We start from the raw sequence: 26,833 nt of genomic DNA on the forward strand, positions 1-26,833 counted from the left end.
AAAAAAAAAAAAAAAAAAATTTGGTAGGTGTGTATAAAAAGTTGGAAACCCTTGGAAAGTCCAAGAAATATGCCCAAGCACGACTCTGGGCCAGGTCTGTCAGTAACCATGTTAACTGGTGTGCTGCCAGCAGCGAGGGAAATGGAGAACCTGTACGTCAGAAGTGGACAAGTACCCTGAACCACATCACTGACATGCATGAGGGTCATGGAGATTTATTCCAGTCATGCCAGCATGGAGACATTTCAAGAAATTGGATCAAGCCAGGTATATGATATTTTATTCTGAAAACGTTTACTTATAGCTACATGTTTATGCAGTCATCAGGATTACTTTTAGTATTAACTATATGGCTTACTGTATATTTTATAAGGTGCATATCATAGTATCAAAATTTTGTAACAAGATCGAGCTAAATATGGCACCTTACATGACACTAAGGCTACTCTTCAGTTAATTAAAGTTACTAATGACTGTTTTTGTTTCTCCCATAGGAGGTAAATTATTTAGAGAGGATTGAGAAATTAGTCTCAAACAAGCTGTTGTTGAAAGACATTGCTAAGCTGTCCTCTGCAGAACAGACATCAAGTCTAGAGGCTTTCCACAACATTGTGAACTACTTCGCCCCAAAGTCTACACACTTTCTCTTCAATCAGATGAAAGCAAGGTAAGAAATTCATGTTTGTTTCCTGTTATATGTCTGCTAAATTAGAGTATGTAGGTAGGTAAAAAGCTTAACTAAAACTTTTTTACAGGGATAATAGAAGGAAGTGATCTAGATAATTACCAAGAAAGTTAACACCAGGCTAACAAAATGGTGTAGGGAGGGTTATTTGGTCTAACCTTCATGACAGTGACTTGAGAAATAAAAATGTTGAAAAATTTGGATTTTGTATTACAGACTGCTTGGCAGCACTGCATTTTAATGCAAATTCCGCAAGACCCCAGGCGATGAAAGATGGTGAACGGGTGTACATAATTTCATTTCCTAAAGGGAAGAAAAGAGCTGCAGTTCCTTAACAAAACAGAACTTTGGTAAGTGAATTTAAAAAATGTAATCATCCATAATCACTTTGGCATCTGTTACCAAACATATAGATTTTTAGATACGAATGGAAATTTAAATATTTTGTTCGTATACGAATTATTTCATATTCTCTGATTTGTTATAACCAGATTACATCTCTGAACTCATGGAAGACGTTGTGATCAGGAGAGCTCAGTTCAACACCATCAAAGAAGCCAAACTAGTCTTGGAACAGGAAATGGATGAACCACCGCCTTCAATCGCGAGCCAGCTCCGAGATAACATCGGCAATTACAACCGGAGTGAAATTATCCACAACCATAGTAGACGTTTCAAAAAATGTTAGAAACGAGGATACTTGAAGCCTGTGTATTCTTCTGAAGGGAAATGTTTACTTATAGTAGACACAGCACAGGCAGGGATCACTTTCCTGTTTCTTTTCCCAAGGCGTCTCCATGTCCATCTGATGAATCTTCTGTAGGCCACAAGACGGTACAACCTGAAAAATGTTAGTTACTGTATGTGAATTTAAAAATGTATACCAGATGAGTGACAGAATTTTCAATCATTTAAAAAGTGCGTAGTTCTAGCGAATATTAGTTCTTTCTCTAACATATTTTGTAGTAGGAACATGAAACTTTTAATAACTGAAATTGCTAAAAATGTGTTATACCTGTGAATATCTACAGCATCTCCTTGTCCTACCACCTACCAAAATGAAAATGACTACTGTTAAATTGAACATTTAAAACATGTACAAGTACATGTAATCTGAGAAATGTTATACAAGAGTGCTATTATATATATTGGTATAATTGTTGAAATTTTGAATAATTTAATTATTGTAACTACAAAGAGCTTCTCAATTTGAGTTTACCCTGAATAAAGTCCAAAGTATTCCAAAACGTGTGTTTTGTCTGTTTTTTTTATAAAGAATAGAACCAAATATATCGGGGGAAATTTATTTCTGTACATAATGCTGGCCTCCACAAACTAAGACTTGAAGTTAAACGTTAGCAGCATTCATGGCATGCAACCTCCTACACTTTTAATATAAACAATTGACTCAATATAAAATTATCTCTAACGAGTCCGATATACAGTAGGCCTTCCATCACAGGGATATCAGATATTTTACATGCTCCAGACTGACAGAGCTGAAGATACATGTTTTATATTCAAAGTCGGCTTAAAAGTATATTTAAAACCTAATTACAATTAAAGAAGTTGTATTTTACGATAAATTGTTACCAAGGATTGAAAAATCGAGCTTACAGGAACCAATCTGGTGTAAGATCTGCATTGACGCAAGCCATACTGCCGGTTTTCTGACCCTGTTCGTCGTCACTAACATCCAACTCAGACGATTCAGATTCACTTATAACCTCTAAATCGGTGCAGTCTGGCTCATACAGGTATGGCTGAATGTCCAGTGTCAAGGAAACTTCTGGAATATCCTGGTTGTCACTAAATCCACGGAATCCATAGCCCCGGTACCAACTAGTTCAGTAGTTGTTGTGACAGACGGTCGTCGCAAATAACGTCACAGCTCTTCCGGTTTAACGAACGATAACTCGTGCTAACTTGTAATTGAGAATTTCAATACCGGTTACAAAATTTGCTGATTTTCACAACTTTTGTGTTTTCAAAATATTTTTCATTTTACGAAAGGGATATTTAATGAATAATGCCCCCAAAAAATGCAAAATATGTGAAAATGAAATTGGGTTTTTATCACCTTGTAAGTACAAAATTTTGCGAGTGACGGCATTTTTTGTACATAATACACACACAACAATTAGGTACAAAAAACATCTGTGAGTCCCCTCCCAATCTCATCACCACCTGTACCCCGTAACATCAGGTGTGCAGTTAATAATCCTGATAAGGAGTTAAAGTATGCGAGATTCAGCCGCGAAAAATGTTTGTGAACTTATCAGTTATGTGATTAATTTCCACGTGAGAGATACTGTAACATAGAAACATTAATCATAGATTACGCGTTGTACATTCAAAAGCTTCTGCTTAAATAAACGATAATTAAGGATACATAACAACACATATTAGTCCAGTCTGTGTTTCCGAGCATGTCTTCTATAAAGTTCTTCACGTGGTAATTAATCACACATCTGGATAGTTGGAAAAAGTATCTAACTCTATAATTAATGACAGACTTACAAAATTATCTGATAAAACTAACCTTATATCCTCCGCCCATGCGGGATTTTGAAAAGGATATTCCACTACTGAAAACACCTTTTATTTTTCAAAGGATAAAAAAGTTATATGGTAACATTGATGATTTTCAAAAGGCCCTTGTATACGGTTTGGCGAGCAGGCTGATGGAGAAAATTACAAAATAGTAACATTACGGCTAAAATATTTAAAGTCCTTTATAGTTTATATCAAAATACCAAATCATACGTAGTTAACGAAAATGATACATCCGACGTTTTCATGTGCAATGTTGGGATAAAACAAGGAGAAAACTTATCGCCATTTTCGTTTACCCTCTTTCCTAACGATCCAGAGGATTTCCTCAATCATTTAGGTTTGTACTTAAAATTGTTTATCATCATATATGCTGATGACACAGTGATTCTGCCAGGACACAAGATGGCTTACAGAACGCATTGAATGAATTCCAAATTTATTGTGATATATAGAAATTAACAGTTAATACACACACAAAAAAAAACTAAACCTTTCAGTTTTGAAAAAAAGGAAAAGGAAAAGAAACCATCACTTTTCTTTCAATAATGAGATTTTAAAGATATATGATTCGTACCCACATCTTGAAATACTATTAAAATATAATACTGTTTTCACAAAGGCCAAAAGTAAATTAACAGAGCCAGCAAAACAGCTTTAAATGCGTTGTATATTAAGATTAATTATTCCAAATATCATGTACAATTAAAAGACAATGCTTGAAAACTATCATTAAGCAGAGAGTATGCGATCAATTCATCCAAAGTTGGTTTCGGGATTCCGGTATTAGTGTGTATCATGTACAGAAAATGCCGTCACTCATAACGTTTTGTACTTAATTGTGTTGAAACAAGTTTGTTCAAAAAGCTGCGAGTGACGACGTATCTAAATATTTAAGTTGTAATAACAAAAATATGCTGTCACTAACGGCTGTTTGTACTTAATGTTGTAACGTAAGTACAAACAGTCGTAAGTCAAGCAACGCTTTGACAGTCCGCTGCCGGCCGTCGTAAATACGACCATAACCATGAATTGTTCCGAACTGAAAATGAGGGTAATGCAAGATAGATGATGTCAAAAATAATTAGCAGCACCGTAACACTGTATGGTTGAGAGTGAGCTAGAGACAACCCTGTGGAAGTCTAGTAAACGAGCTGGATAAGTGACGCCCTTGAGATGAAATTTAAAGGGCACCATAATAAAAGTATTGTCAGTTTCCGCCTTCTGTTTCCAATTTAAAAGAAAGCACGGTCAACATTGTTTTAAAAATACATTATAATATATAGGCAGCTTCAATTTCTCCGTAGGACTGTACATAAAAACAAGACATATTAGACTTGTCTTTCCAGCGACATTTAGTATTACAAAAATGGCAACGCACACAGACAAAAAAATACTTAACATTCAATTAACATAGACATATATATATACAAATATCACGGCATGGGATCCATGATGGAATACTAAATACAGGTATGCAAGATCTTGTAATTTTACTTTATAATTGTTGAAGGATTAGCTATAGCCCTCTATATGGGCCGTTAAAATGTATCTGGTAGTGCATTACTAAGCTAATTCATGTTATTATTCAAATTCATTCATTATGAATTAAAAAGTGAAATAAATGATAATATAGACAGTTGTATATAAACATGTGTATATGCGTAGATAAGTAACACAATTTATTATGTCATATTTATAATGTTTGATAAATATAAGTATATCTTTAAATTTACACACATGATTATTAGATATGTATTACTTGGATATGTATCACTATTGATACCCCCTTTTCCATTGTTATATGTAATAATACAGACAGCTATATACATGTGTATGTATATAGTAACCTTTCTAGTAAACAGTGTAGATATAAGTTACACTGTTTATGTTGTCATATTTATAATATTTGACAAATGTAATATATCTTTTCACACATGATTATAAGATATGTATTACTTAGATATGTGTCACTGTTGATACTACCTCTTCCATTATTATATGTAATAATACAGACAGCTGTATACATGTGTATGAAAATAGTGCCTTTCTAGTAAACAGTGTAGATATAGGTTACACTGTTCATGTTGTGACATTTATAATATTTGATGATATAAGTATATCTTTACACACATGATTATTAGTTATTTATTAATTAGATATGTATCTCTGATGCCTCTTCCTCTTCTATTTTTATAAATAATATCAGTATTCACACATTATATTAGTTACCAAGCTAATTCATATTATTATTCGAATTAATACATTATGAGTTAAAGAGTGAATGAGATAATAATACAGACAGCTGTATATATACATACACATGTGTACATTGTATGTGCGTTGATATGTAACGCTATGTATTTGTAATATACACACATGATTATTAGATATGCATTACATAGGTGTGTATCTCTGTTGACACAACCAGACGTATCAAGTGTCATCTGCGTCAATGCACAAACACATTGGGTCGGTAGTGCAATGCACAATGTATCTGGGTCAACGCTGTTGAACGAACTGTCGTTTAAACACGACCAGTTGATAAGTTGTGACTGGATGACGGCGGACCTTGGCTCAAACTGTAAGTATTGCCTAATCATATCGAGATGTTTTGCGATGATATGTAATACAATGATTTTTGATCAAATTGTGAATACATACAGACCTTAAGCATAAGTATATTGTCTGTGATTGCAAAAAACATGTAAACATGAAACAATTCTAACTTTACTAGAGTCGTATATTATTACAGTTAAACGTTTGAAAGAGCTACCATTAGGAAAGCTGATTGACACATAATAATCTAGTACCTTTATAGATTAACAAAATAAATTTGCATGCATACAAAATGCACTATCACAAAAAATATCTGTAACTTTCAAATAAAAACATGACCTCAAAATTGCACTCGTCACCGCTCAAATCGCTTTGATTTCCCATCATACAATTTCCTGCCTAACCGTATCTTTCCAACTCGTAATTTGCATACACCGTGTCCAACTATAATCAAACAAAGAACAGCAAATTTGATGTTTTCCTTGTAGGATGATCGGACAGGCTCACGAAAATGTTCGTCTCTTACAGCTGTGTACTAACAATTGAACTTGCTTGATTCACATATTGAAATATGCTTATAAGACATTCTGGCCTATGTTTATTTCCACAGAATTAAACGGATATGGATTTTTTTTGTCATTATCGTAATTATTACTAATTTCCTCGGGGTATAAAAACAATATTTGAAATTTCTCTAATTGTAAAACAATACCGCTAATTAGAAAACTCTGGATATGTTATTTTGTATACGATTAACAACATCACTGTTATATAAAATATCCCTCTTTTTCAGATAAAACGTGATTAGAAGAGTCATCAGAATGTCAAAACTGAGTTATATATCTTCTCCAAACTCGAATCAGCAGCAATACAAGTCGATCGTTGACGTACTTATAGAGAGAACTAATGCTACCCCTGATAAAGAAATATTCGTACACAGATTATCCGCAGGAGGGAGGAAAGTTATCACGTATAGTGAACTGACACAAAAATCTACAAAAGTCGCCAAGTACCTAATATCTAAAGGAGTCTCTGTCGGAGACAGTGTCGCTATCATAGGATCAAACAACCTGGAATGGATCATTGGAGAGGTCGCCATTTTCATTGCTGGAGCTGTAGCCGTGCAGTTTCAAGGTGATTCTGAGGTTTTCAGCGAGACTATGCATCTCCTGAAATCTGTTCAATGCAAAGCTGTTCTCTTGGATCCTCCAAACGATTCACAATATCTATCGGAAATGGAGCGATATTTTCAAGACGAGGAAACGCAATGCCAGAGTGAAAACAAACCAGCAGTTCTGTTACTTCAAAAGCAAGTTAGTACAGCATTGCCTTATATCGGCAATATACTTTCAGCAGAGGAGGACCCTGCCGTGAAATTACCTAGAGTTCAACCAGAGAGTACTGCAGTTTTATATCCAACCTCTGGTTCGACAGGTGTTCCAAAAATGTGTGAATTTGCGCATTTTGCAATAACAAATTCTCCCATGGCAAACCTTTTCTGCACGAAGAATGATGTCGTATTCTCAGATAGGCCATTCTCTTGGCTGGGAGGAACGCCACTCTATCCTATAATAGGAGGATTTACTCGAATATTCACAGATCCAAAAATAATATTGAAAGAAGAGAAAATACAGAATGTTTGGGATATCCTAAAGGAGGAAAGGTGTACGGTTGCAACTCTTTTCCCATATGCTTTGGTAGATCTTCTACACCATCAGGAAGAAATCCTGCTGCTTGATTACAAACCTACATCAATAGCCACTGGCGGTCAAATACCTGGAAGTCACTTGAGTGCAATTCGTGGAAAATTCTGTGAGGAAATATACAGTGTCTATGGAATGACAGAAGTAGGTATTGCAACAAAAGTATCCCTGACGGCGGAAACTAAAGTAGGAGAAGTTGGAGAAATAGTACCTGGATATGAAGCCAAAATTATCGGGGACGGCGACAAAACATTGGTCTGTGGTGAAATTGGTGACATTGTTCTAAGATCTCCCTGGATGATGAAAGGGTATAGAAACTCCCCAGAATTGAACAGGGTTTCCTTCAGTGATGGAGGTTGGTTCCGCACAGGAGATATTGGTTTAATAACCGAAGACGGCAAATTGTATGTGAAGGGAAAAGCTGCAGACGTAGTAAAGAGAGGAACGAAAAAGATCCTTTATAGGACGGTTGAAGCAGAAATAGGCAGTTTTCCCGGGGTGAAAGAGGCAGTCGTGGTCGTTGTCCCAGATCTGCGCCTTCTGGAAGAGATATGCGCATGCGTCATCATAGAAGAAGATACCAATATGACAGAAAAAGAGTTGCGAAAAATGTGTTGGGATAAGCTAGGTGATAATATTTTGGGAGACTCTCCAACTTATTATCTTGTGTTCCAATCGTTTCCTCGTCTACACAATGGAAAACCCGATAGAATCAACACAAAGATACAAGCCATGAAGATGTTGAACCTATGTTGACAATATCTCTATTGTTTTCAGAACGCTACATCTGTAAACATTTCATAGTTGTCATTGTATATAGTTGTATGACGTTATCTTATATTTCGTTGCGATTGGTTGTACCTGCAATCAGACTTTTTTTAACAAAAATTGAGGTTTCCTGCTTATAATCCGAACATCCGTGCTGGAAGTCAACCGTGACATTCGATAGCCTCTACTTACCATAGCGACATGGTATTTCCTTTAAGAATGATTATGTGACGTATCAGAAAGCAAACGTTTCGATCATATAAAATTCAAGGTTCGACCATATAATGAGTGTTTCCTTAGGAAAGATCTAAAATCAAAACATTGGACTTTTACCAAAACATGAAATCGGCCTTAAATGTTAATATGGAGCAATGCTTATATATACGATATATACTATATTTGTAACATCAAAGCATACACATACTGTTGTTAATTACTTTAAATATACATTTATTTTTCTATGATTCTGTATCTTTACTTATACTTTGAGGTGTACACTGATTATCAATGTTAGGGGTGGACTTTCATTAACGCTGACTTGTTTTCTATTCTGTTAATTAATATCTATTCAATTAAATATTCTGAAATAACATACTGACTTTTCGTATTTTTCCGCCGCCTCTATGTTCTTATTTATTTATTTTTTATATACAGATTTTCTAGAAATACAGAAGAAGATACCATAAAACACATTTCGCTCTGTTGTATTATGCCAGACTCAATGTATAAAGGACTGTTATTAAAAACAATGATGTAATACAATATTTTTTGCAAATATATATGTCGACCATAACAGGAGGCTGTCAGTGCCTGTTTCAACTTCAATATCCAATATTTCGTTAAAATCTTTCATCACACATGGATGTAAATAATATGAAGTCAGAAAACCTGTCTTCGCACATGTGTTTTACTCACTGAAGGCACAGTAAATATAGAAGACATTGGTGTAAAGTGCGTTAAATATCATATTATCTAATTGGTTTAGTTCTCGGTTGTAGTCAAATACTTTCTGTTCAAGAAGAAACACTTTGTCACCGACCTATATTGCATTGATTATGTACAACGTGGCTGTCTCGAGTGACTATGGTATTCATACGCACGTACGTGGTGTGAACAAAGTTAAACAGATTCATCGCACTATTCATCACATGATTCTGTTTTAAAAGTAGACACGTTCTGAAACTACTTAGCATATTTTAGAACAAAATGCAACTATATACCGCAACAAATTCGGTAAAGCTTTTTGTAAGTAAAACAAGTATGTTCCTGCATATAATTCGTTAATTCAGATTAACAAAGTTATTCAATAATAATAAAGTTATGTACATATGTACATGGTCATGTCTGAGATGAACACGTTGGACACGTTGAGTATAGAAAACTAACTATACCTAAGTATGATGACAGCCATTTTGCATGTTAAGAATACAAGTCCCTACTATCATTTCTTTTTTATCTTTTCTGAGATTACAATGTTGCATATAATTGCGTTTACACTTGCAGTAATACGAATTCATTATAGCATTTTATTGCTAAGTTTTTAAATGATCTCTCTGTCCCAAACCTTGGAGTTATCCCAGTAAATCACATGATTTGTCTGTGTGGCATGGTCTGTGATTGCTGATTCAATTATTTGGGACTCGGACTGCTTCCTTTCTGATCCGGTGTATCTTCCCGACCCAAAATCTCCTACCAGTCCTCTAAAAAACGATGGGTCGCAATTTGTGCATCCGATTTTGTATACGCATTCTGCGACGTGTGATGTTTCATGGCTGTTGCGTTTCCATGACCGCGATATATCCTCGGGATGGTTTTGAATATACCTTTTATGTGACCACTTGTCCTTTGGTTTTGTTATTATCCTAGATTTGACTTTTCTTGCTTTTCCCATTAATTTGACACTGTTTTTTGTACCCGTTGTAGGGTCCATTCCTAATATACAAAGGTTTGCAATGCCCTAACGAAGTGATTCCGCTCTTGTATTTTGTCCTGTTGTTCTGTGACTATAGTATCACATCTGTTGAGCAATGTACGAACAACGCCTAATTTCTGATGTAAAGGATGATGAGATCGAAATGTTTTGAAGAAAATGGTGGTCAATTTGATTTAGCAAAATTTTGCCAAGGCGTCCGGGGTTCAATTTCAGATATGGGGTCACCTGCTCGACCACTTGGATTTTCTACATGTACTCTAGTTTCTTCCAACATTTAGACACCCCGTCTGTTTACATCCGGGCCAACCAGAGTGTATAATGTATGTTGAAATAACTTATTTAGTTATGGTTTTTGTAAAAGTATAAAGATTATACTTTATCATAGTTTTCCGATGTCCAAAATTATAATATCATCACTTATTTAATATGGAAACGTTAATGAAGCCATGTCTTGTTCTTGAGTGTTCATTAAGACAGAAATAAGCTTTAATTTATCACTATAATGATATACGGCTCTAGTTAAAAGTTATTATTGTTTAATGTGTGTTTTGCATTCACATATAATGTATGTATGATTTAAAATTGTGTATATACTCGGTTTGATCACAATAATTACATTTTACTTATTATTTTACATAACGTAGCTCGATGACTAGAGCCTGGCTCAACAAGTAAGCAATACCAACTGACCATACCATTTTTGCAACAGTTTTTACCCTGACGTATTGCATAAATGGCCCATTTGTTGTTGTGTAGCGACGCAGACGACACTTGATACGCTAGCTTGAGGTCTCTGTCCAGATCTCATTTGAAAGAAATTGTTTAACATGACTCGGTGAATGTTAAGCTAGAAATACCCAACAAGCATTCCGTGACCAGAATATATCTGTATTCACATTACTTAACTTGGCGTTCTAGCTAGCTCGCCGTGGGAAGTTTGTAGGCTGTAACATGTAATACAAGGATATCAACATTATTACGTGCAGATAAACAGCATAACAAAGTAGCAAAGAAAAGAGGAAATCAGTTTTACCAGTTTTACCTTATTTTAATACCAATGAATGAAAAAGGAGACGAAGTGGAGTCTTGCATATTTCACATTCTTATATTTTACCGTGCGATGCTATATACTTTTTGATTTACAGGCCTAACGGATTTTTTTTTATTTTAAGTGTGAAAGAGTGGATAATTGTATCGAAAATAAACCACAAGAAAGAGCCCAGCTTTTATTTAGGCAGCAATTGAATTATTGAAATGCAATACTAACGAAATGTATATGAAATACGTATGTGCGTGTGTTCAGTTAGAAAAACGTAATACATGTGCTGGAAATAACAGTCTGATATGCTTTATGTCTAATTGTAACGCCATGCAAAAAAATGAAGCAGCGTACACATGATTATGTTAGTTTTTAAATAATGTTGACAATGATTTATATTCAATTGAAGCAAGAAGGCGGAAACTGACAATACTTTTAATAATACGCCCTTTAAATTTCATCGCAAGGTCGTTATTATATAGCTCGTTAACTAGGCCTTCACAAACTTATCTCGAGCTCAATCACTATAGAACAGCTGACATACAATGTATCCACATGCAGTTCTTACGTGCATCATACATAAACTTAATTTTGATCAATAATAATTCATGTTTATCACGATCGTATATTTTGTAGTCTAGAGGGCATTTGCATATGCAAAGAGGCAACTTAACGATGTATTAACGTTAATATTCTATCTTTCATCGACATGTTTTATCAGTTTCTATCTTACACCTCCATACATATATGTTTAGTACAGAAATGAAATAATGTCCCAAAAGTAGTTACGTCTTTCAAATGTTTGAACTTCATGCATATGTTTTCACTCAACGAGTCCAGAATTTCGCTGTATATTGCACATTAACTGTGACTTTTTTTTATAAAAAGCTAAATCAGAAGTACACATTGACAGCAATCGTCCTGGTGTTATAAGTATCACGCAAACAAATTTCAAAACTTTTGAAGAGTCAGATGACCGCAAATTTCCAATTGAGTTTTGAATTTGGGATGATTTATGACTTCTGTTTTATTAAAATTGACAAAAATAATTTTCTTTTTACCTATATAATGATGTTTTCTCAACAGTGAAGAATCGTATCATAAACTTCTTACAATTTTGATACAGGAAGGTTCTGCCATATAGTCATTCAAGGGGATTTACACTAATATGAAAAGGCAAAGCCTTAAAAGAGCGTAGCTTTTGTTGATCTCTGATATTTACTGATTCAGAATACAACTTTCAGAATGAGATAAGATAAACTTTATTTAAATTCGGCTAGTCGAGGAATAACAATAAAACACAAGCTCTAATGAAATTAAGTCCGAAATAAAAATAGGGAGACTGGGATCAAGTTCGGTCCTTTTTTATTATTATTAAAGTCCGTTCTAGGAAGTATGACAGAACCGTTTTTGAACATTATTTATCTTTTCCTCTCGGAAGATCGGACGGCCGCACGAGCCCCGCCGTGGGGTAAGTTTTGAACAGACATTCGGGTAAATTCGGCCCCCATTGGAATCAGCTTAATTATGATGTCACAAAGCATGCAAAGTCAGATTTTACCGCCAATTTTACGACTTTTTATTTGTTAACTACGTGGGCCGACCTTACCACGGTATCATTGGTCGAACCTGTTCGGGCCCAAATTCTTATCGTACAGCAAAATGATAGTGAGTGATTGGCTTAGCTTTTATGTATTATCATTTGAAGCTGTCAATGTGTTACACGTTTGACTGTAAAAAAGTAACTACTCCGTTTCAAACAGTTTGCATAACTAGAAGCGAGATCATGAGTTTATTTCTACCCTCTCAAAAGTAATTTTCTCTTGTTAAGTCATTTAACATTAGAGTGTTCCTTGTTATTTTTTGGTCGTTGAATGCCCAGCCAACTAAACTGCTAAGATACTTAAAGTTGTAAATATGAGCTCAAAAACAAAAATATCAGGGATGGCCGAACTTGCCCCGGTATCCCGTATGTAGATTTTTTATATCATTGATGATTGGTAAAAATGTATTCACAATATATTGTGGTCATCAATGAAGCCATTTTCTTCCAGTCAAAGCTAAAGTAGATCATGGGTTGGGTGGCGCAGTAGATAGTGCGCTCGTCTTCACCAAGATGGCCGGATTCTATCCCGGTCACCTGCCAGACCACGCGGGTTTTCTCCAGATACTCCTGCTTACTCCCATATTAAGAATCAAACCATCTGCGTGCTTCCGTCAGGGCACAACAAAAATGATTGAGATAACCTGGGGGGGGGATGTTTGGTTATTGCTATAGAAAAAGGTGCATATTACATATTTTACGATTACTCTTAGTAAATGTATAGAGATGTTAACATTGTAATACTTTGATGTAACTGAAATTGTCTTTATCGATATGTAATCTCAATTACTGCTCCATCCTGAAACACCGGATTGAATTCCAAATTTTGTAACTGTCACCGAGGTCTGACAGGAAATGATGCCGAATAAAATTACAGTTTCTGTCTGTAACTAGTTATAAATTGGCACGCGTTGCGAAAAAGCAATATGTTGCTGAAAAAAGGCGTTGCGCTTGGGTTGGTTGTTTGGAAAATGATTGTTAATTTCGTCATAAATACATTTTCCATTGCTAATTTTATTAGTGGTGATGCATAAATAATGTAAAGACTATATCCAGACTTTCAAAAGTGTTAATTATTTCGTTCATATATTTCGTATATAACACATGGAAATCAAAAGCTTTTAAAATTTTAAATGATCTCTTTTTGAAGATATCTCCCGGAAGAAATATCAACAGAACCAGGTTGATGACAAAAATAATCTTAAGAAAATATCGGCACTTTTACTTTTTGTGCCTGTGGGTAAAACTGAAATAAAAAACCGTCTTGAAGCACCGACAAAGAGATAAATGCAACGGACATCAGTTCTAGAATTTTCCGGTTAATTTTCATCCTTCCGGAAATTTAGATTCTTGAGATGGCTAAGTAGATTGTTCGTTATTCCCCCCGTTATCCTTTGTTATTCATATATTCCCAAGATTACAGATATGCAAAGACAGAGGTATTCTCAACATACAAAATATTATTATATGGAATTCGTACAATTTATAGCTTTATCAGAACACTTTAAATAGTTTTATATTGTTGTTTTAAATATCAAAATTATGATAAACAAAGATGTTCTGGAACCTGAATATTTAAGCAATAAACTGCATAGATGTGGCAGACCAACTGGTAAAACTGACACATGTGGCAGTTATACCAGTTGGTCTGCCACATCTATGCAGTTTATTGCTTATATCTATATTTCCGTAATGAGAATTCGCAAAAAAATAATGTATGTCTTTTCCAACTTTCAAATTTCCCGCTTAAAACCGTCAGGTCAGGTCAATATCTAGAACGGAAAAAGATGACAGCTTACGTCACGCGCTATTTCCCATACAAAATTGAAAAGGCTCCGCAACTTTCGTTAATAATTCGTTTGTTTTTAATTTATATATATCATATTCTCAATTCATAAAATTGAAACAAATAACATTTTGTAAGTAACTGATCAAGTGTCGTAAAACATTTTCCTATTTTATTGCGACCTATATCCGTCGCACGTACTCAACGTGTGTCTACAAAATATGTCTACAGAAATAGCGCACGTTTCATTTCTACAACAATAATATAGAAATTATATTGTGATCACAAATAAGTGTATTCGAAAAAGCAAAAAAAAAATACCGGTAGGAATAAATAAAATGTACGTTTAATGAAATAGTGAAATTTAGATGAAATCAATGCATATTAGTAACAGCATAGAATACAATTACTCACACTCTTTTGTACGTTGACGGTTTGCTGGCTTTACTAATTTCATTTGAGTCGGAAGTTTTAAAAAAGGAATCTATTCTAAATAAAAAGGAATGAAACACTGGAAATAAATCTTGTGTTTGAGTTTATCTCTTTAGAAAAAACAACAAGACAACTTTTAGCAATAAATATTATATTATTAAGCCTATGAATGTAAATTGTATTGCTGACAATTTTAACTTTGACATGATTCACCTTGAAAGACAAGTGTGGGATTGAAATAAACACGAAAAAAACTACGTATCACATCATGCAGAGAGTATAACCTTTCAGATTACGCTTTATCTGAATTTTCAAAAAGGTCGAAATACTTTTAATATAAATGAAATGCATTAGGAAGTTTTCCTGCCTAAACAGTTGTGAGTATACTTATTGACAAATCAGGTCAATCGTGTTATTAATTGCTTTAATACTGATGTTGTAATAGAGAGACAGACGCCGACTACTTACTGGATATGCTATATACACTGATCAAGTACTGATATTAGCCAGGAACTAACCTAACAGCTTCATAACACAAGCCTTTGAACTTTGCAAATAATATTTGAACAAGTTAATGTATTGGCTGTAAACCGGTTTCTTTGGTCTAATTGTGCAATGCTGGGAGATGGCTTAATATAAGAGCCTACTCTTGTTGCCAGATCCCTAACATTACATTCTGTATAATTTTTAAATTATGTACTGCATATTTGTAAATGAAATATTGTTTAAACAAATTGTGCGATGCGTTTTTACCCACACTTAACCAGTGCTATTATTAGGTGTCAAACAAATTTTAGCTTTCTCAATGTTCAGCCTGTTAGTCTTTTTAGCTGATCAATACAAAGTTTAATACAGAAATTAATAGATTAGTTTCTTAAGCGTATCAATGCATTTGTGTTTCATAAGATTTACATTTTGTCTTTGATAATGTGACATATCTGATGATGTAAACTGTTGTGTCAAACCTGTAAGTGGCTTATATTATTGGCCTGTTGGATTCATTTGATGAAACATATATATTGCACACAAACTCAATAAATTCTGGTCCGAAAAACACTTGTTTATAAAAATGCTCAAGAAATGTGGGTAATTATATATGTATATATGTTGCCTATATTTTAGGAACGTTTCTTGTAAATATCAGTAATTAATTATGAATACATTGTAAGAGTAGCTGTTAATGAAATATCAGCTATTGGTGAAGTGTATGGAGGTTTGAGTGTTTATTAGATTATTTTTGTACTTATATTTCTATAGCTTCAAATGATGGGCAGACAACCAGGACTCCTTCACTAAGCCAGCAATGATGTGACACCAGATCTTCAGCAAGGGAGCATCAGGACCGACTAAACCTCACATAGATATTCCAGGGTCAAACTCAGCTGTTGGAAGATGTCATTACACACGCAGGCATGACGAGTCAGGTGTGTGGGAAATTTTGTGACAAATACCGAAGCACTGTCTACGCTGGACATCATTGTGGAAGCTTGGGTGTGAAAAAATAAGTAGTTATTTATTTAACTATGCTAATGTAAATACAATTGTAAATATATATTTTCCGTCGTTCTGGTTTGTCCTGGGTTTTTTTCTTCCGATTACTTGACTGATGCTTGTCCTGTGTTGCAATAAGATTTTAAGTTTATATTGATGAAACAATTGGATTGGTAATTAAAATATTTGGAATGAAACATAAGATTATTTCTTTATTTTTGAAATATTTTGAAATTTACAACTATATTTTGTTTTCTTTCCGTTCATTGATGATTTAGCCATTTCAGAAATTTTATAGTATAGATGTCGGAAACAATAGAAATTCAACAACAGACAATGGAGATACAGAGACTTAAGAATTCATATACAAATCGAAAGTGGTTGATGAAATTATGTATCAATTGTGATAATAAATTGTTACAAATATAGCACTTATGTACTAATATACAAGGGTTGTCAGTAATATGACCTAGCCTGAAAGGCATGTGCTGGTTATATGTCAACATGCATTGCAACTGTCGACGAAATAAAATAATACACTGACTCAAAAATGAGGGGGGGGAGCAAAATAATCATTAAAATCACTTCAGGTAATTCACACGGTTTCCAATATAGATTTCCCTTCATGAATTATAAGAAACAGAAAAGTCAATACGGGTAATGCTATATAAAGGTAATTAAGTAGCAATGGAGTGTTGAAACCAATAGGTCGGAAAGGTATCTAATTCAAGCAGTGGACATCTTAGATATAACACTTCTATTCTAAGTATGCAACCAAAAAACGTCCTGACTGTATCGATAGTATTGCGTAATAATACATAGAAACATATAACATTTTCTGATTTAAAGATTAATTACATAAAAAGATACTTTCACTACTGGTCACTGAAAAAAGAAATATTGTCATGCACGTTTATTTTAATGTTTATACAGAATTGAACATGATTTTTTTCAACAGTGGATTGCATTTGTTGTAAATCAAATTACTACCATTTTGTAATTACTTCTGCATAATATAGGCCGTCGTACTACCAATGTACCAGCTTTTATCCAACGTGTGACAGGCTCCAGAACACAAACGTATATGGTTATCAAATGATTTATTTTTTCATTTTAGATATTTTAGATTCACACAATTTTCTTTCATTTATAAATTGCATATTGAAACACTTAATGCTGTAGCTTACACACGAAAGGTCCGATGGTGCATTGAAAGCGCATTCATCAGAACGGCCGAATTGTGATACCTCAATTCGAAGTAAACAGTTCTGGGGTCACCTGTCCGACCATGTACTTATACGGGTACTCTTGTAATTTCCTTTATAAATTAACGTCCCCATTTCACTTACAAAACGTATTAACCATTAATATTACTCTCCTGCTTCGACTAAAATACCGCTACGTATAGTATTTTTTGTCAGAAGTCATGTATTATGCACATTTCTCTTCATATAGTTCGTTGAAATGTCTTGAATTTCCGCTTATAATTTTTATCATGTAGTATCGAGGATAGGATCATCTCTTTCACTTTATCAGAAGACTTCTATGATCTTCATCTCCTTTTAACAGAGGTTCAACATTTCCATAGCTTGTATCTTTGTGTTGATTCCTTTGATTTTTCCATTGTTCAGATGGGGAAAATGTTTAAACATGAGATAATTAGTTGGAGAGTCCCCCAAAATATTATCACCTAGCTTATCCCAACACATTTTTTGCAACTCCTTTTTGCGCAGATCTCTTCCAGAAGACACTGATCCGGTACAGCGACCACCACTGCCTCTTTGACGCAAGGAAAACTGCTTATTTCTGTTTCCACACTCCTAAAGACGATCTTTACCGTTCCTCTCTTTACAACGTCTGCTGAATTTCCCTTTACATACGACTTGCCGTCTTCGGTGATTAAACCAATATCTCCGGTGCGGAACCAACCTCCATCACTGAACGAAACCTTGTTGAGTTCTGGGGAGTTTCTATACCCCTTCGTCATCCAGGGAGATCTTAGAACAATGCCACCAATTTCCCACAGACCAATGTTTGGTCGTCGTCCCCAATAACTTTTGCTTCATACCCAGGTATTATTTCTCCAACCTCTCCTACTTCAGTTTCTGCAGTCAGGGATATTTTGGTTGCGATACCTGCTTCCGTTGTACCATAGACACTGTATATGTCCTCACAGAACTTTCCACGAATTGCACCCAAGAAACTACCAGGTATTTGATCGCCAGTGGCAATGAACGTAGGTTTGTAATCCAGTAGCATGATTTCTTCTTGGTGTTGTAGAAGATCTACCAAAGTGTGAGGGAAAAGCCATCCTGTAGTACATTTTTCCTCCTTTAGGATTTCCCAGACATTCTTGATTTTCTTTTCTTCCAGTATTATTGTTGGATCTGTGAAAGTATCTAGTATATCCTCTCATTATAGCATAAATTGGCCTATCTGAAAACAAGATTTCATTCTGCGTGCAGAAGAAGTTTGTCTTTGGAGATTTTGTTATTGCTACATGCGTAAGTTCAGCCCATTTTGGGAAACCTGTCGAACCGGAAGTTGTAAAAATAAGTGCTGAACTCTCTGGTTGAACTCTAGGCAATTCTGTGGTAGATTCCTCCTCCATTGGTAGTATATCGCCGATATGAGGAAATGCTGTACCTACTGGCTTCTTAAGTAACACCACCGCTCGTTTATTGTTACTCTTGCTCTGCGTTTCCTCCTCTTGAAAATATTGCTCCATTTCCAATAAATATTGTGAATCAGTCGGAGGTTCAAGAAGAACAGCTTTGCATTTTGCTGATTTCAGAAGATGCGTCGTTTTCTTGATAAAGACCTCAGAAGTTCTCTGAACCTGCACGGCCACGGCTCCAGTAATGAAAATGGCGAACTCACCAATGATCCGTTCCAGGGTGTTTGATCCTATGATAGCGACACTGTCTCCGACAGAGACTCCTTAAGAGATTAGGTACTTGGCGACTTTTGTAGATTTCTGTATCAGATCTCCATACGTGATAGCTTTCCTCCCTCCTCCGGGTATTCTGTGTACGAATATTTCTTTACCAGGGGCAGCATTAGTTTTCTCTATAAGTACGTCAACGATCGACTTGTACTGTTGCTGATTTGAGTTGGGAGAAGATATATAACTCCATTTTGACATTCTGATTATTCTTCTTAATCAGGTATTGTCTGAAAAAACAATAAGGATGAATTATAACAGTGTTGTTTCAAAACGTATAACAAGAAATGTCTAGAGATTTCCATCAGGCTGATATATCCAAGTCAATGTTACGTAGTGTCTTCTGTCGGAGAGCATTCAATGTTATGACACAACGTTAATTTATGTTTTTGTAATCTATATAAATACCTGTAGCATTCGCCAAAATGTCTATCGAAATGTTTGCTTTATGCGAGTGGTTAAGCGTTTAATGTATTGAATCATGATGAAAAAAGGGAAGAGGGACCGTACAATATGTAAGTGAACAGCTAGGCAGCAAATTAATCTTGTTGCATCTATTCGAGATTTTACTGGAAATATAAAACAAACAAAAAAACCGGACTAGAATCTATTTCATTTAAGGGATAGTTCAGGGTTGGAGATACAGGTAGTCGAAACGCCCTCCAATGGGCGTGTTTGACAAAATGTGCCCACTTGTTGGATGCGCCCATCGATTACTGTTTTCTGATACGTCGTAGTATGTTTGCTATACACTTTCCGTATGTATATGTAAAGATAAGTTTTTATCTTGTTGTGACACAGATTGTTTGTTCACTGGAGACACTTCCATGAAAAAAACAACCTCAATGAATAAATAAATAAATGTTGAGTGCCTATTGCTTGTAAGTATTAACTTTAAATCCTGCTCTCTGATTGATTGGTTTTATTGTGAATTTAACTAAAAATGTAATCCGACAGAATAGAAAAAGGAATAAAGGAAAATACACGCATACAGATTTCTATCCCTATTAACATTGAAGAAATTTCAGAGATTTCTTTTCAATATCTAACATAATAAAGGTCCAAATATATTTTGTATTCAAACATTGGGGTAGTGGCTGACCGAAAACATCAATTGATCGAATGTGTTAGTGGAAGGTAGGTACCACTTACGATAGCCCTGAACAATCCATCAATCACTTTACCACGAATTTGTCAGATGTCATCTGATGATATTGAATAATTAAGAAAATTCTAGAGTAGACCCTATTCTGTAGGGATAAAGGTCACCAACTTAATGAAATGTATCACCAATAATTCCGTAGTATATCACAAATAAACAAGGTTACCTAGACCCTCATTTTGTTCTGTTGGCAACCCCTGTTTACCCACAAACACGTATTTTATAGCAACAACGAAACATTTGGTGTTAATACAACCCGTATGTTACAAACACCTGTCAAAATCACACTATTCATGTTACAGATAATATATGAAAACATTTTTTTATGAAAATTGAAATATGTTAAAAGCTGAGCCTTGCCCTGATTTAGCGAATTTTAAGGCATTGCTCTGTTATATACAATAAGTAACAACGATTATATTTATGATAGATATATATCTGGGCTTGCAACCTTGATTTGATCGCGTCATCGTGGGTATGTTTCATTCATAAATATATTAAATAATTAAATAATTTAATATAGCTTGCGTTATCTATTTGTAAAATGTGTATTTTTTTCGTATTATTAAAAAATAGTTGCCTACGTGTTAGTACCTTATTCATCGGGCCATTTAGTGAACCAAATCAATTCGAAAAAGGAAGAACATTTTAAAATGAATAGTATTTGCAAAAACATGACACAATTTCTCCTTGCATCTGTGGCAAGCAATATTAATAATAAAGACTAAATCCGGAACCAAAGAGGGCACTTGGGTTCAAAGCCATGACCTGTTAAATCGTGTCCCATCGGGCGAAAGGTGAAAGGACAAATAAGCATCCTTAGCCATTTAAACTCAGGTCGTAGTCGAGATCAAGACGGTCGTCGGGTATGGTTGTGTTGGAATTATCACTTGTTTAAGTTCAAGGAAGGATCATCATATATCCTACCCTTCGAGCCTTCGAAAGTGGTATACACTCACTTCAATTATGTACATAAATACTTGTCATAAAATTAGTTCCACAAAAAAACAAAGTTGTAAATATGGGACTACAGAGAAAATATCCTAGAGTATTATGTACATGTTTTGCATTCAAAGATACTATTTCCTTAACATATGTACCTATAATAAGGCAATGCTTGCATTTTTCAGTCAGGTTTTACGCCCTTCAGTCACAATAGATAAACCTCCTTCAGTTACAATAGATAAACTAGAAGTGTCAATATATCAGATGCATGAATTAGACCTTGGTACAGGCGAAACGTGCGAAAGTAGACACAAATGACCCGTGGCGTTGACCTTTCATTGGAATATTCATATTAGCCGGTTACAATTCCTGTATAAATATGCTCGTACGATAGTCGACTGCAGCCGTACCCAAACAACAGCTTTGAAATATAGGGGTACATAAATATGCATTACATAAATGAAACGTCAAAAAATATGTACATTGTAAACACTATGTACAAATTTGTTAAAAAATAGTGAGCTAAACATGTCACGTTTTAGTTTGCAGATAAGGTTGATTTCTTTAGGAAAAACGATTCGAGTGATTAATTGATTTAAAGATTTGCAAGTTGCAGCTGTGTGGTTGGTATTTTAAGAGGAAATTGCGCATTAAAAAATACGTAATAGAATGCAGCTTAATGCTTTGTTGCTGATTTTGTATGCAGTCTGTAAAAATGGAATTTTGTAAAACGAAATTGTAATCTTAATGAATCCAACGTTTTAATACCAAACGTATATAGCATATAACACATAATTCAGATAAGACTTCCTTGCGAGTGGAGTAGTCGCGACAAGTATAACGACACTTGACCTACTTATATAACAGGACAACTCGCCGTTCAATTTGCCCGTTGAAGACAACGTTTGTTATATGCTGTGGTACATTCCGATGGCTAAGTGAGTTCAATATGACAGGTCATTGTAGTTTGACTATGCTATAGTCCGAAATATGTCCTTTTTTATAAAACAGATAGGGGGTGTCCCATGGTATGCAGTAAACAGTAAAAAGTAGGTCAGCATGACCGACTCAAGTATGCAACACGTCCGCAGTGATCATATACCGGTAAAAATTAATCCAATGTTCATCATATAACACAGAAAACAAATCAGAAAATTATCCTAACGTTCATGATGTGACGGAGAAAATAAATCAGAAAGTCAAGTAAACATTCATCAAATAACACAGAAAACAAATCAGAAAGTTAATCTAACGTTCATCATGTGACGGAGAAAATAAATCTCACAACACTCTGTTGACACAAAGGGCACAAAAATAATTAGAATTAAATTAGAAGGGACATGTTAAAAACATCTATACCAGATTTACATGTACTTCGATGTTTCGAACTTTACGTAACCATCGAGAAAAATCGAATAATCGGGACTTCGACTCACGAATATGAAACATCGTTTGTCAATAAAATTTTCGAAGTCAGGTGGCTGGGAGTGATTTCCGTTGGCCGTTTGCTTTCGAGAAAAAAAATATGACAATCAATTTTATTATTATTGTCCCATGGCTCTAGACCTGAATTCCGCGAAATGGACCATTTTATCAAACTATTTTCTTTGACATAGCCCTACATTTACGATTGAATAGTACTCCCGGTGAATGTTACTTACGACATGATCAACACTAATTGATTATCATTTGCGTCATAAATACTTCACACTTATGGTTAAAGAAAACAATACTAAATTAATCAGTGCCCGTTCATTACCTGGCAATATTTACTACTCGGTTGTGGAACTTTGGTCGCCAGTACGTTTTACTGGATACCGAAATATTTTCGTGAAGGTGTAAATTGACTGCATGATATTTTATTGATTTCGTACCGGTAATTTTTTACTTCGATTTATTAGTTGTAATTTCGAATGTTTTCATAATCAACGGACCTTACTTATACTTCAAAAACAGCAAGAAATTCGACTCATAAACGTTCGACTCATGAATAAAATATTAGTAGTGTAGTAGAATGGAAAATATCCCGATTTTGGTTCGACATATCGAGAAAATCGAATGTTTGAAGTTCAATTTAAAGAAGTTTGCTTGTATATCTTAGTTCATATGATAACCACATAACTGGCCGCTGCTTTTCAGAGTTCTTTTTTAAACATACAAATCATTATACGTAATAAACACCTCGGCCAGAAACGACGGTGTTGATTAAAAAATAAAATTCAATAACACACTTTTCGTGGATATAAATTTCGACAATTACAAAGCGTAGTTAATAGTGCTTAGGTCATTTTAATATCCAATATCTCGTACAATAACTTTCATTTCTGCAATATAATATTGCGAAGTCATAAAACCTGTATGAACATATGTGACTTCAGCATTCCGTCTTTGCGTATTGCAGAGTTATCTTCTCTTGGGAGCAGGTATTGATTGTTACGTCACTTGTTTGTGAGTGTAACGTCATCAATTTTTGAGAAAACGACGTAATTTTCTCACACAAACCAATGACGTAACAACCAATACCTGTTCCCAAGAGAAGATAACTCTGCAATACGCAAAGACCGAATAGAATGTGTTACGATTAATAGATGGCACATCAGTAAATAAAGCTGGATTGCAGTGCATCAAACACCAGCTGCGGTAATATATATAGATCTTTGTTATAGTCCATTATCTACTGTTCCAGCAGAGTTAGTGTTTGCATACATTTCGGTAACAGGAAATATAGTTATAAAACTAATAAAAGTGTTGAGTCATATAATAATATATACTGTGTCACCTATATCGCGCGGATTATTTACGACATATATATATTATATACAAAATGTACTTGTTTAAAATCTGAGATTAAACAGTTAGATACACTGAAAGTAACTTACTCTCTTCAGTGTGATGACTGTCCTTTAGCATATAAAAAAATAGTTTATTCTATAGCTTAATTTTAATAATAATAATAAATTTTATTTATTGAGGATAATAAACCTGTTTAGCGAAAATAATCTTCCACAAGGTCATCTGTTAGTAAAAGGGTTAGATAAAACCATGATGTAATAGAAAACCAATGATCATTCAAATTATTATCACAGTAAGCATAGGCATACAAGTAGTTGAGCTTATTAAATTAAAATAATTAGACTAAAATATATATACACTTAAAGGGTCATTTACACTTTTCATTAAAATTATCACAGAAGCAAAGATACACTATTCTAAGCAGAACCACTATGCTATTCAGTAAAAGACCAAATGTCTAAATTACGTATATGCTAATGTAGCAAAAACTAAAAATTGACAGCATACACGCTAATATAACATACACGCTAACATAGCTTCCTTTACCCATAATGGTCATCGCGGTAATAAAAAATACTCTGGGATTGGTATGCACAAAACCAATGAAAGGACATATACTTGTATGATTAAGTATACGGTCACATTAAAGAAATTATAAATTGTCAATTGATATGTGGTAATTAATTGCTTAGTTTTGTATAGCTTGTAGATGTATTCCGCTCACATCACTCAGGAAACCAGTCACACAATATCAACAAGCAATCTTATAAAATATACAACTCATCACTGGACAAGATAGTCTCTAGGAAACCGACCATACAAAACATTCCGAACATTGTTCAAAAACTGTTAAAATTACAATTCTTGACATCCGGTACCAAATTTCTATTCAAATGTTATATAGTTATATTTATAATATTATCATTGTGGACATATTTTCATTTGAAAGAATACATTTTTAGTTATGAAAAATTGTCGTTGAGTAGATTTATGTACTACAGGTTTAAAAGTTGTAATTTGTGTACGGCCGTTGTCAATATTCGTACCTACATTTCCACTGATACCTACATGTTCACTGATACCTACATATTCACTAATACCTACATGAGAGAGAGATTATTACTTATTCATTGCAGTTTATATAATGTACAACATATAATGCACACATTCATTCTTACTTTTATTTACAAATTATGGTAGATTTTGAAATTTGGTCATGAAAATGGAACCATCCAGCACAGTCAGCGCAGTGATATCCTGGCACTATTCCATACTTTCAACTATTCAACATGTTCACTGATACCTACATGTTCACTGATACCTACATGTTCACTGATATCTACATGTTCACTGATATCTACATGTTCACTGATATCTACATGTTCACTGATGCCTACATGTTCACTGATACCTACATGTTCAATGATACCTACATGTTCACTGGTACATTGTATCTACACGTTCACTGACACCTACATGTTCACTGATATCTACATGTTAACTGATACCTACATGTTCACTGATACCTACAAGTTCACTGACACCTACATGTTCACTGATAGCTATATGTTAACTGATACCTTCATGTTCACTGATACCTACATGTTCACTGATATCTACATGTTCACTGATATATACATGTTAACTGATATTTACATGTTCACTGATACATTGTATCTACAAGTTCACTGATACCTACATGTGCACTGATACCTACATGTTAACTGATACCTACATGTTTACTGATACCTACATGTTCAATGATACCTACATGTTCACTGGTAAATTGTATCTACAAGTTCACTGACACCTACATGTTCACTGATAGCTATATGTTAACTGATACCTACATGTTCACTGATACCTACATGTTCACTGATATCTACATGTTCACTGATATCTACATGTTCACTGATATCTACATGTTCACTGATATCTACATGTTCACTGATGCCTACATGTTCACTGATACCTACATGTTCAATGATCCCTACATGTTCACTGGTACATTGTATCTACACGTTCACTGACACCTACTTGTTCACTGATATCTACATGTTAACTGATACCTACATGTTCACTGGTATCTACATGTTCACTGATACCTACATGTTTACTGATACCTACATGTTCAATGATACCTACATGTTCACTGGTAAATTGTATCTACAAGTTCACTGACACCTACATGTTCACTGATAGCTATATGTTAACTGATACCTTCATGTTCACTGATACCTACAATTTCACTGATATCTACATGTTCACTGATATCTACATGTTCACTGATACATTGTATCTACAAGTTCACTGATACCTACATGTGCACTGATACCTACATGTTAACTGATACCTACATGTTTACTGATACCTACATGTTCACTGATATCTACATGTTCACTGATATATACATGTTCACTGATACCTACATGTTCAC

At 34.5% G+C, this 26,833-nt stretch overlaps 1 protein-coding gene across 1 annotated transcript; it reads left to right on the forward strand.

Annotated features, from left to right (window-relative positions):
- The first annotated feature begins 5,651 nt into the window (after positions 1–5,651).
- LOC110448007 (long-chain-fatty-acid--CoA ligase FadD15-like) lies at positions 5,652–8,853 on the forward strand. The gene is made up of 2 exons (XM_021494025.1): positions 5,652–5,822; positions 6,591–8,853. Exon 2 carries the CDS (start codon positions 6,619–6,621, stop codon positions 8,254–8,256), a length of 1,638 nt encoding a protein of 545 aa, XP_021349700.1. The 5' UTR covers positions 5,652–5,822; positions 6,591–6,618; the 3' UTR covers positions 8,257–8,853.
- The last annotated feature ends 17,980 nt before the right edge of the window (positions 8,854–26,833 follow it).

This window comes from Mizuhopecten yessoensis, unplaced genomic scaffold (genome assembly GCF_002113885.1).
Source record: "Mizuhopecten yessoensis strain PY_sf001 unplaced genomic scaffold, ASM211388v2 scaffold3771, whole genome shotgun sequence".
NCBI classification, from domain to species: Eukaryota; Metazoa; Mollusca; class Bivalvia; order Pectinida; family Pectinidae; genus Mizuhopecten; species Mizuhopecten yessoensis.